General features: G+C 40.0%; 1 protein-coding gene across 1 annotated transcript in view; it reads right to left on the reverse strand.

Moving 5' to 3' along the window:
- The window catches only part of OPHN1 (oligophrenin 1), a 292,555-nt gene that overhangs the window by 21,088 nt on the left and 257,869 nt on the right, over positions 1-13,598 (reverse strand). Inside the window, exon 19 of the mRNA XM_072626106.1 lies at positions 13,215-13,362. Coding sequence (XP_072482207.1) covers positions 13,215-13,362 — 148 coding nt within the window. The remainder of the gene's footprint in view (positions 1-13,214; positions 13,363-13,598) is intronic.

Below are 13,598 nucleotides of genomic sequence, written 5' to 3' on the forward strand. Positions count from 1 at the left end.
TCTTTCCCCTCATTAGAATGCTAATTCTACCCAACTGTTCAAATAAGTTTGCCTTTCTAGATTTCTCTAGGTTCATATTTGGTTTTCAAAGTTCCTACTTAGCTCTAATCTTTTCAATAAAAAAATGCTTGAAAGTACGCTATTCTACTGCAGGGTCATTTTTCCCTGTAGGCTAGTACTCAACTTTGCAAGTAAATTATGCTCTATTATAAGCCTATCTCTTTTGACTTTGGAAATATTGTATCAATAATATAAATAGCTAGTGTTTATACATTGGCAAAGAGGCAAAATTATCTTTATCTGCAGATGGTTTACTTAGAGAACCCCACAAAATAATGAAAAAAAACACATTATTTTGCCAGGTACTGTGCTAAAGACTTTACAATTACCATGTAATTTGACCTTCATAATAATCCTGGGAGTTATAGGCCATGATTTTCCCCATTTTATATTTGAAGAAGTTGAGGCAAACAGAGGTCAAGTGATATGCCCAAGGTCACACGTTTAGTAAGTGCCTGAGGTCGGATTTGAACTAAGATATTCCAGACTCCAGGCCTGGTGCTCTATCCACAGAGCTACCAAGCAGCCCTTGGATTTGTCAGAAAATTTTAGAAAGAGAAAGCAGCCTGGCAAACCATAGAATCTAGTGGTCTTATTTTCCAGAAGAGGAGACAGACAGAGAAGCCAGTGACTTACCTAAGATCACATTCAGGTTTGGCCCGGAATCAAAAAGAGATCCTCGGACTCTGCCTAGTGCTCTTCCCTCTATAATGTGAGGTCTGAAGAGAAAAGACTCTCACTGGTTTCCCTGGCTTCTACACAGACATGATCAATAAAAAGGATGGCAACAATAAATAATGCTGAAAGAGTGTGGTGCTGTAGACTGGGCACTGGATTTAGAGTCAGAGGACCTGAGTTTGAATCTCAGCTCTACTACTGTCAACTTATATGACCCTGGGGGAATCACTTCCCCTCCATGCCTCAGTTTCCTTTCCTGTAAAATAAGGGGCTTAGACTTGATGGCCTCAGAGGTCTGTTCCAGCTCTAGATCTAAGATCCTCTGTGTGGCCCTGGGCAAGTCCCTCCCCCCTCCCTGGAACTCAGTTTCCTCTTCTGTAAAATGACAGGGTTGAACCAGATGTCCCTTCCAGAATTAAATCTATAACCCTATGATGATAATATATCTCTATATGGTCAGCCTCTCCCTCCACCCCTTGATGTAGCAGGCAGCTACAGTGGGCAGGAATGATAATATAGCCAACACATCTACATTTCTTTTTACACACAAGTTCTTCTTTGAATGTCATAACAACTCTGGGACACAGGACCTATCATTATTATCCCCACTGATGACGGAGATGATGGAGACTCAGAGAGATTTAGGGACTTTCCCAAGGTGATCTAAGTACTAAAAGGCAGAATTGGAACTCAGGTCTTCCTTGATGCCAAGTTGAGTCTAATGACTAGAATGTAGTTAAGTGCAGAGCAGAATAGGGGAATTAAAATATACAGTCTAGACTTTAGGGGTGGGAAACCTGCAGCCTTGAGGCCACATGTGGCCTTCTAGGTCCTCAAGTGTGGCCTTTTGACTGAGTCCAAGTTTTACAGAACAAATCCTTTTATGAAGGAGATTTGTTCTGTGAAGTTTGGATTCAATCAAAGGACTACACTTGAGAACTGAGAGGGCCACAAGTGGCCTCGAGGCCGCAGGTTCCCCACCCCTGGTACTGTTCATTTCAAGTTTATAACTTTCCTGAATCTCATATTTTCCTGACTGTTCCTTTCACATGTGCTGTTCTGTTGGCTTCAGAGAATATTATAGAACTGCCCCTGCCAAGATCTCCCCACCACCTGCCACTAACCTCTCCTGGCACTATCCAGTCCCAGATAAGGCTAGTCTAGGATGGGTAAGAAGCCACTGGACTGAGGCAGAGCCAAGATGGTGGAGCAAAAAGATGCATATACTCTAGTGCTTCCCCCAAAGCCCACAAAATACCTGTAAAAAACGACTCTCAACAAATTCTAGAGCAGCAGAAGTCACAGAACAACAGAGTGAAAGAGTTTTCCAGCCAAGGGTAACCTGGAAGGCTGACAGGAAAGGTCTATCTCACGGGACGCTGAGCGGAGTGGAGCCCAGCCCTGGTCACGTGGCACTGGGAGGAACAGGATCTGAACAGACTTCCAGGGCAGAATTCCCAGCAGGGAGGGTTCCCAGATCCTTCAACCCACAAGCGACAAAGAAAGCTCCAAAGGTCAGTGTGAGAGGGCTTTCCCAGCTGGGTGAGAGGGGAGTGGGTTCCTCCAGCACTAGCCCCAGGCAACGGCAGGAACAACAGCAGCAGACTGTAGGCAGCTACAGTAGCCAGGAAGCAACCTGGGTCTATTGTCCAGGCAACTCAGCTTAAAGCCTCTGGCAATAGGGAGCAGCTGATCTAAACGTCGGCCCTCGGTGGTGGCCCTGCCCCCAAACAAATCCTCAGGGAATTGAGCAGCTGAGTTGAATCTCAGCCTTGAACGTGATACTGGGAAGAGGAGGGGCAACAGGACCATCTTCTTGACAAAGGATTCAGAAGTCAAGTAACTGGCTGGGAAAATGCCCAAAAAAGGGAAAAAATTAAGATTACAGAAGGTTACTTTCTTGGTTAACAGGTGTCTCCTCCCATCCTTTCAAATGAGGAAGAACAAGGCACACTGTCACAGGAAGTCAAGGCCCCTGCCTCCAGGGCCTCTAAAGTGAACTTAAACTGGGTTTAGACAATAGAAGAACTTGAAGAGCGAGTTAGCAGTTTGCTAAAAGAGAACCAAAAAAATGCTGAAGAAAATAACACCTTTAAAAAGAGGCTAACTCAATTGGAAAAAGAGGTCCAAAAAGCCAATGAGGAGAGGGAGGCTTTAAAAAGCAGAATTAGCCAAATGGAAGAGAAGGTTCAAAAGCTCACTGAACAAAACAGTTCTTTGAAAGAGAGAATTGAGTTCAGGGAAATAAATGACTATGAGATAAACCAAGCAGTTAAAAAACAAAACCAAAAGTTTGTAAAAATAGAAGATAATGTGAAACATCTCACTGGAAAAACAACTGACCTGGAAAATAGATCCAGGAAAGACAATTTTAAAATTATGAGACTACCTAAAAGCCATGATCAAAAAAAGAGCCTAGACATTATCTTCTATGAAATTATCAAGGAAAACTGTCCTGATATTCTAGAACCAGGGGGCAAAATAAATATTAAAAGAATCCACCAATCACCTCCTGAAAGAGACCCGAAGACAGAAACTCCTAGGAATATTGTGGCCAAATTTCAGAGTTCCCAGGTCAAGGAGAAAATACTGCAAGCAGCTAGAAAGAAACAATTTGAGTGTTGTGGAAATACAATCAGGATAACATAGGATCTGGCAGCTCCAACATTAAGGGATCGAAGGGCTTGGAATAGGATATTCCAGAAGTCAAAGGAACTGGGATTAAAAACAAGAATCACCTACCCAGCAAAACTGAGTATAATACTTCAAGGGAATAAATGGTCATTCAATGAAACAGAGGACTTTCAAGCATTCATGATGAAAAGACCAGAAATGAAGAGAAAATGTGACTTTCAAACACAAGAATGAAGAGAAGCATGAAAAGGTGAACAGCAAAGAGAAGTCATAAGGGACTTAGTAAAGTTGAACTGTTTACATTCCTACATGGAAAGACAATATTTGTAACTCTTGAAACTTTTCTCATTATTTGGGTAGGTGGAGGGATTGTACATACACACACACACACACACACACACACACACACACACACACACACATAGACAGAGAGTATAGGTAATGTTGAATCAGAAAAGATGATATCCACAAAAAAAAATTAAATAAAAATTAAGGGGTAAGGGAGGAAAATACTGGGAGAAGAAAGGGAGAAATGGAATGAGGCAGGCTATAACTCATAAAAGAGATAAGAAAAATCTTGTTTAATGGAGGAGAAAAGGGAGAAGGGGAGAGGGGAAAAATGAAGCTACTCTCTCCACATATAGTTTAAGGAGGGAATAACATGCTCACTAAATTTGGTATGAAAATCTATCTTACACTACAGGAAAGTAGGGGAGGAGGTGACAAGTGGGGTGAGGGAAATGATAGAAGGGAGGGCAAATGGAAGAAGGGAATAACTAGAAATAAGGGAAGGGATAAGGTCAAATGAGGGAATAGAAAAATAAGGGGGGATAGAGTAGGATAGAGGGCAATATAGTTAGTATTACACAACATGGTTATTATGGAAGTCTTTTGCAAAAGACACGTATTTCCTCTGTATTGAATTCCCTGCCTTCTCAGTGGGGATGGGTAGGGAGGGAAGGAGGGAGAGAAGTTGGAATTCAAAGTATTAGAAATGAATGTTGAGAATTATTATTGCATATAACTGGGAAATAAGAAACACAGGTAATGGGGTATAGAAATTTATCTTGCCCTACAAGAAAAGAGAGAAGATGGGGATAAGGGAAGGGTGGAGTGTGATAGAAGGAGGGCTCATTGAGGGAAAGGGTAATCAGAATGCAAGGTATTAGGGGGTGGGGGGAGGGGAGAGATGGGGAGAAAAATTGGCCATGTTATAAAGTGATGTAAAAGCAATTAGTATTAAAACAATTGACTGAATTAATTACTGAGACTAAATCAGAGACAACTTTAGTTTGGGGAAAAGAATGTTAGTCTAAGTTTCCTAGAGGCAGGTAACCTCGGGTAAAATTTGGCATTGATAGAAAAGTTAAGGTTTTAATGGTAAATTTGATTTTATGATTGTATTTCATCAAGAACTAGAACATGTATAGAAAGGCATGTAAGCCACCTAAGACTTGCCTCAAAAGATGTTCCTTAGCCAATGTGAAATTATAATCATATCTGAAACCTGGTTATTGGAACTTGCTATTTTAAGATTCTATGGGACTATTAACTGACTGTTCTTCTGAGTCTAACTCCAGGTATAGATAGCAAGAAAGGCTGTCTGAGCCTCCAATCCATGATGCCAGTAAGCCTGTGAGATGCTGGTATGAACAGCAAAAGGTGATCTCATGGGAAGGCTGGGAGAGCGGCTGTTCAGTGTGGGCTGAGGTAGGATTCTCCTGACTCAATTTCCCCACTGACACCTCGCAGACTTTAAGCCTGACTGAATGCAAGTTGACAATCTACTCCTACCTGGAATTGACAGGAAGTTGGGGAGATATTGTTTCCCTGCAATGTCCCTACTCTTAGGGGCAATTTCCTATAATCAAAAGGTTTGTAAGCTTAATACCAGATCTATTCAATTATAGATTGTTGCTAGGGGAACATCCGAGGTTAAGTCTAAACTTAAGCTATTATGCTTAGGACTTTAGACTAACAACAATAAGTTAGGATCCTTTAATTCTTAGTAATAGTGTGGAGACAGTTAGGTCAAGGGCTTGTGAGACTAACATGCATAGTTATTATTTGTGTCTCAGTTGGTTAATGTTAAAAAAAAAAAATCATTTGTTGTCTACATTGTAAATGCTTTAAAAGAAGTATCACCTGACCAAAAGTTGGAATTGTTTTATGTGAAATGAACTGTGTTAAAAATGAAAAATAAAAAGAAACAAACAAACAAACAAACAAACAAACAAAAACAAACAGAGAAGACACCATAGGACTATTTATAGAGACTGAAACCTCAGGTCTGATCCCTGTGCAGCCTAATCACCACTGCTCTAGGCCAAGTGGGCCCTGACCTAGTCAGCCATCCTATAAACGTACCTTCCTGAGGGCAGAGATTCTTGTCTGATCCCATCTGTACCCTTCTAATTCATGACGCACTTGGGGTATCCAGGGCCCCCTCCAACTTCCCATGGTTCAGCATTGCCTCCCATCCCAATGGCAGGTGGCAAGTGGCCCTGAATGACTGCTTTGGCTCTTGATTCATTAACTTGATTCTGAGCTTCTTCAGATTTTCTTCAGGGCTTTCAGCAGAGGAGAATGTAACATGGGTTTGGAAGCTTCTAGATGGGAGTTGGTCTGGAAATCTCCCTCACCTGATCTGAACTCATCCAATTGTTCCTAGGCCTTTGGGATTTCCAGAGTTGGGGCACAGTTTTCTGAGTTATAGAATCATTCAGTGGCTGGCCCAAGAGTCCACAGATCTCATTTCTATAGCACCTACTATGTGCCAGGCACCATGCTAAGTATTTTCCAAATATTATCTCATTTGAGCCTCACAACAACCCTGGGAGGTAGGTGCTATTATTATCCCCATTTTACAGATGAGGAAACTGAGGCAGATAGCAGTTAAGTGACTTGCCCAGAGTCATACAGCTAGTAAGTAATAAAAATAACTAACATTTCTATAGCACCTACTATGTGCCAAGCACTATGCTAAATTCTAGGCTGTCATTTTACACATGAGGAAACTGAGACAAATAGAGGACAAGTGACTTGCCCAGGGTCACATAGCTAGAAAGCGTCTGAGGCCATATTGGAACTCAGGTCTTCCTGATTGCAGGCCTGGCACTCTATCCACTGCAGTGCCACCTAGCCGGCTACAGCATGCCACAGTACATTTCCATAATTTTTCCTAAAGTTTATAGCCCAAAGTCTGCTGCAGTTCCTTATAATCTGGACTTGAATTAGCCACATGAAGTGATTTGTCCAGGATTTTACAATGGCTAGAAATCGCATAGCCAGGATTCAAGTCCAGGCCTCGGTACTCCACCATCTATGTGCTACTTCAGGCAAATTAAAGGGCAAAGCTGAGAATCCAATGCCAGCTTCCAAGGTATATCCTCTCCACTTTGAGAGGAATTATAGCAAATGCAAGGGATTGAAAAGAGGCGATCTAGAGTCCGCCAATCCGACCCTCTCATTTTACAGAGGAGGAAAGTGAGACTCAGGGAGGGGAAGGGACTTGCCCAGGGTCACATAGACAAGGCTAGGATTCAAACCCTTGTCTTCTGCTTTCAAATTCAACACTCTTTCCACTGTACCGGACTTCCTCCTAAAATCTTTATACTACCTCCTATTCTCAGGCCTGTTCCTGTTTCAGGTCTGATACCACATGGCCTACTCCCCTCTGGTCCAGGTCATAGCCACATGTTTGGGCAGGTGGGTCCTGACCTTAGCCAGTCATCTTATTAATGTTTGCTCTTAGTCACAAGGTCAACTGCCTGAGAGAGCAGAGATATATTACCTCAAATCTGTCCTCACTACAAGAACAAACCACCTGAAAGGGCAGTGAGTCATACAGGCAATCACCAAATGTCAGACCCCAGAATCCAGCATGTCAGAGTCTAACCAGAAAGAACCTTTGGAATCATCTTAATCCAATGGGTTCATTTTGCAGATGGGATAACAGAGGCTCATAGAGTGATTTGCTCAAGGTTATATAGTCAGTCTATAACAGAGGCTGGACTCAGATTCAGGTTTCTGGATTCTCCGTGCTCTTCCTCCAACTGCTCCTTTCACCCGAGTAGCCATCACTGAACACCTCTTTGGACTGGACTTGGGATTTCCGCTCAGTGAGGAAACCCACTCAGCACTTTCTCTGAAATTTCTAATCTTGGACAACTGCAGGGTCACACACACCTGCAGGCAGAGATAGGACACAGAGGACAGCCAAGAAGTACTCTCAGGGAAGAAGACACACTGTGCAGTCTAGCCCAAGGACCACCCATCTGGTTTAAGCTAATCCCCCACCTGGAAGAGCTGCCTAGAAGCCCAGCAAGGTGACTAAGTAAGTGGCCATGGCTAAGGGAAGGGAACAGAGCACCTACTATGTGCCAAGACACTGTGCTAAGTGCTTTCCAAATACCTGTGAAGATCATCCTCACGACAACCCTGGGAGGTAGCTGGTACTATTATCATCCCCATTTTACAGAGGAAGAAACTGTTTGAGACAGAGATGAAGGGACTTGCCCAAGGTCCTACAGTTAGGAAGTTTCTGAGGTTGGATTTGAACTCGGGCCTTTCCAATTCCAGATCTGGCACTTCTAGTGGCCCAACTAAGCGCAATATCTCTTCAACATTTCAAAGCAGCAAGATATGCACCAAAGTAAAACAACAGAAAATGAGGAGAAAGGAAAGAAATTATCCCAAGAAAAAACCCCAGAGGAAAACCAGCAGACAGTGGACAAATTAATGGCCTCAAAATTTCATCTCCAGCCTCCACACCTTTTCCCTCTGCCTTATAGACACCCAAACTTCACTCAAGGTTTAGCTCCTATAAGAATCCTCTCTTGGTCACCCTTTGAGTTACTGTCCTTTTCTCTGTCAAATCACCATAGATGTTTATATGGATACATTTTGTATCACCTCAAGTGAATTTTATCAAACGTATAAAGAACACTTAATCCCTATGCTAAGTAAATGGCTCTCAAAAATGGAGAAGGTAATCTGTCAAGCTCCTTTCATGGTACAAATACGTGGTATTGATATTTAAATCAAGAAGAGATAAAGCAGAGAAAACACTATAGATTGATATCACTCATAAATTGTGATGCTAAAACGTTAAATTAAACATTAGCAAAGACATACCAAAAGTTATCATTATGACTAAGATGTATTTATGCCAACTTATCATAATCGCATGATTAACAAATACAATAAAAGCCATAAATAAAATAAAATACAAAAAAAGATGAGAAAAAGCCTTTAAATACAATACTTACATATGTTAATAATGATAATAAAAGCTAACATTTAAATAGTGTTTCCTATGTGTCAGGCACTGTGCTAAGGACTTTACAATCATCTCATTTGATCCTCACAACAGTTCTGGGAGATAGGGACTATTATTATCCCCATTTTGTAGATGAGGGGAAAAAAAGCAAACAGAGATCAAGTGACCTGCCCAAAGTCACACAACTAATAAGTGTAAAAAAAAATTAAGTTCCAGAGAAATTCAAGGGGCTTCCTTTAAATGATCAAATACATTTAGTGAATATCCAGAGGCAGAACTATTTGTAATAGATAAATACTGGAAGAATTCCCAAGGAGATCAAGAATGAAGCAAAGCTGTTTCATGTTTTGGTTATTATTTGACATAGAACTAGAAATACTAGCTATATCAGACAAGAACAAGATATTAAGGAAATATACATTGGCAAAGAGGCAAAATTATCTTTATCTGCAGATGGTTTACTTAGAGAACCCCAGAAAATAATGAAAAAAACCTAATCAAAACAACTCATTGCCTCGGCAGAGTAGCAAGATTCAAAATAAATCCACAAAAATCATCAACATTTCTGCACATAACTTTTTAAAAAGCCAACAAGGGAAAATCTATTTAAAGTTATTATAAAAATGCATAACCTACCATGACAGCAGAAAGGCAAAAATAGAACTCCAAAGTAATATTTACAGAGATAATGGAAGAGCGAAATATTTAAAGTGATGTTCAATGTGCATGACTGGCCACGTTAATTTAGTGTTGTGCTAAATTATTCTAGAAAAGTAGGAGGAGGTACAAACAATGGCAAAATTCATACTGAATAGTCAAATGTGGAGAAAATCAAGGGAATTAAAGGGGAAAAAATAAGAATAAAGTTGACTTAGCATTACTGAGTCTCAAATTACATTATAAAGCAGTAATTATCCAAACTAACTACTACAAAATTTAGGAGAATGTTGTCAACAGTAACAGCAATACTGTATGATGATCATCTGTGAAAGACTTAACTACTCTGGTCAAGACAATGGATCCAAGACAAGTCCAAAGGACTTAAGAGGAAAAATATGCTCCATCCCCAGAGAGAGAACTGATGGACTCTAAGCGCAGACTGAAGCATCTTATTTTTCACTTTCTTTATTTTTCTTGCCTTTTTTGTAACATGGTTAATATGGAAATATGTTTTGCATGAGTTTGCATGCATAATGGGTAACATGTTGCTTGCCTTCTTAAGAGTCTAGAGAGAGGGAGAGAATTTGGAAATCAAAATTTTAAAAAACAAATGCTAAAAAAAGTAAATAACAGATTTGTATAAAAAACAGTCTATCTGCTACTGGCTAAGAAAAAAAAGATAAAGGGAGATCAGTGGAATAGGCTAGATAAGACCTAGAAGCAAACATTTACAGTAGTCTTGCGTTCAATAAATAAGAATACCAACTATTGAAGAAGGTATCCTTTATCTAATCAGAATTGCTGAAAAAACTGGAAAGCTGTTTGGCAGAAAATAAGTCTAGACTAGCACCTAGTACCATGAACCACAAAAGTTTCAAATAAATGATCTAAATATAAAAATTCACATCATAAAACTACTGGAGAAAAATGGAAAATTGTATCATTCACCATTATAGATAGCAGAATTCCTAAACAGCCATGTGGTGGAAGAGAGCATAAAAGACAAAATATACAATTTTGAGTACATCAAATTAGATGGCAGAATGAGAGATTTAAAGCTAGAAAGGCCCATGGGGATCATCTGATCCTACCCCCTCATTTTACAGGTCAAAAATCTGAGACCTAGAGAGGTAGGCAGTAGAGACAGAATTCAAAGCAGATCCTCTGACTCAAAATCTAGTGTTCTCTCAAGGCTTTGGCATGAAGAAAATCAATGTATCCAGAACAAGAAAAAAAGATAAACGCTATTAAAAAAAACTATGAACATTTCTGATGAAACTCTGATGTCCAAAACGACAGGGAATTGACACAAATCTAGAAGACTAAGAGCCATTTCCCAAGAGATGGTCAAAGAATAGTTTTTAAAAGAAGAAATGCAAACTAACCACAGTCATATAAAAAAGGGTTCAAGATCACTAATGTTAAAAATGCAAATTCAAACAACTGTTAGTCATTAAGTTTGCTCACATAAAATTTGCAAGGATGGTAAAAGACAGAGAAATATTGGAAGGACTATGGGAAAGAAGACACGTTAATTTACTCCTGGTGGAAATGTGAGTTGATCCTCCAGTTCTGGAGAAAAATTTGAAATAAAGCAAGAAAAGCACCAAAATGTTCATACCCTTCAACTTAGCAGGCCTGTCTTTGGCTTTAGAGACCAAGGAGGTTGGTGACAGAAAGAAATATCCCACACATACCAGGAAGAACTCTCTGTCATTGCAAAAAGTTAGAAACAAATGATACGTCCATCAAATGGAGAAATGACTGAACAAATTATAATCTATGAACATGATGAAATATCATTGCATTATGAGGAATTCAAAGTAACTTGAGAACACGGGTGAAATGATAGAGATTGAATTAAGCATGAACAGGAGAAAAGGACACATAGACTACTAGTGGTAGGCACCTCACAGGGTCTCAAGCCCTCCACCTCTCTCATGTGTTTTAATATGTCAGGGACACCACTTTCAGAGAGAGAAGTGATGGGCTAAGACTGCACACTGAGGCATATTTTCAGGAAGAAAGGGGAGAAGCGGAGGCCATGGCCAAGGCAGGGATTTGGGGGTTTTTTTTTGTTTTTTTTTTAAATATAATTTTAATATTATTATTTTTTAATGTTTTACAATCACTGCGATAAAATTAAGATTTTATCCCCCCCACACCTACCCCCCACTACTCCCCTCCCTCTCCATGACAGCATACAATTCTGTATAGGTTCTACATATACTTTCCTATTGAGTACGTTTTCACTATAGTCATGCTATGTAGTCGAACTAAAATAAATGGAAGAAATCACATAACAAATCAAAACATGATACACAAAAACACACACACACACACATGATCTGCTACATTGTGCGAATGACTTCCATATTTCTTTCTCTGGGTGTGGAAGGCATTTTGCCTTAGAAAACCACCATTGGGATTTTTTTTTAAATAAGTTCTTGCGTTATTATGAAATTCCAAATCTACCAGAAAAAACTCTCGCACACTGTGGTTGTTGCTGTGTACAAAGTTCTCCTGGTTCTGCTCCTTTCACTCAGCATCAGTTCATATAAGTCTTTCCAGGCCTCCCTGAAGTCTTCCTGTTCATCATTTCTTATGGCACAATAGTACTCCATTACATTCATATACCATAATTTATTCAGCCATCCCCCAATTGATGGACATCCCCTTGACTTCTAGTTTTTGGCAACTACAAAGAGGGCTGCTATAAATATTTTTGTACATGTGGGGCCCTTTCCCATTTTTATGATCTCTAGGGGATACAGTCCTAGTAGAGATATTGCTGGGTCAAAGGGTATGCACATTTTTGTAGCCCTTTGAGCATAGTTCCAAACCGCTCTCCAAAATGGTTGGATGAGCTCACAGATCCACCAACAATGAATTAGTGTTCCAACTCTCCCACATCCTCTCCAGCATTTATCATTTTCTTGTTCTGTCATGTTTGCCAATCTTATAGGTGTGATGTAGTACCTCAGAGTTGTTTTGATTTGCCTCTCTCTAGTCAATAGTGATTTAGAGCATTTTTTCATATGATTATAGATATCTTTAATTTCTTCCTCTGAAATTGCCTGTTCATATCCTTTGACCATTTATCAATTGGGGAATGACTTGTATGGTTATACATTTGAGTCAGTTCTCTATATATTCTAGAAATGAGGCCTTTATCCCCAAGCTTAGCCATAAAAATTCTTTCCCAATTTACTACATCCCTCCGAATTTTAATTGCATTGGGTTTGGTTATGCAAAAACTTCTCAGTTTAATGTAATCAAAATTATCCATCTTGCACTTCATAATGCTTTCTGTCTCTTCTTTAGTAAAAAATTCTTCCCTTCTCCATAAATCTGATAAATACACTATTCCTTGCTCCTCCAGTTTATTCATGGTATCAATCTTTATACCTAAATCATATACCCATTTGGACTTTATTCTTGTGTACGGTGTCAGGCATGGGTCTATGCCTAATTTCCACCACACTGTTATCCAGTTTTCCCAGCAATTTTTGTCGAACAGTGAGTTCTTATCCCAGAAGCTGGGGATTTGTTTTGCTTGACTATATATGATCATAATGGATTTTGCTTTTCTTGTCTTCTCAATTGGGGGAAGGTGGGGGTGGAGGGGAGAGGGGGAGTTAGGAGAGCTAAAAATCAAATAAGATTGAATTTTTTAAAATATGTCAGGGCCACCACCTTGGCAGGATCTCAGATTCTTTACTGGGTTTTTGGGGAATAGTGATGTCTTACTAGGCCTTCCCAGAGAAAAGTTGGGATATAAACTCCTGTCATGTTTTTTTGTTATTCTAGACCCAGTAGAAATAGGTGAGTCCACTGTGTAAGTCCTCCCTCCCCTTGATGAAAGGAAGTTACTCACTGTGAAGAAGCTGTTGGCACTGACCTTCATTTTCTTCCACTGAAGAAGTATAGAAAACAGTCCTTTCCCGCAGTGGGCGCTTAGAAATTGTGATAGGCTTGTGTCTTCTTGCCGTCACCCTGGGAGGAGGCACTGGAGGTGCAGCATTGTCTTCTGGTGGGCCCGAATAGATCTGTGGGGTTAAAAGATCCAGGAAACATTGAGAAAGATTCATACAATTCATTAGAACTGGAATGAACCTTTGAGGCCATGTAAGGCCTGCCCCTCATTTTACAAGACCTTCCAAGTCAGTCCATTCCCATTGTTTGACAACTTGAATTATTAGGAAAATCTTCCCTCTTAGTAAGCCACAATCTGGCTCTCTGCATTTCTCCCACTGTATCAGAGGCCACAGCTTCTATTGTTGGC

Source organism: Notamacropus eugenii, chromosome X (genome assembly GCF_028372415.1).
Source record: "Notamacropus eugenii isolate mMacEug1 chromosome X, mMacEug1.pri_v2, whole genome shotgun sequence".
NCBI lineage: Eukaryota > Metazoa > Chordata > Mammalia > Diprotodontia > Macropodidae > Notamacropus > Notamacropus eugenii.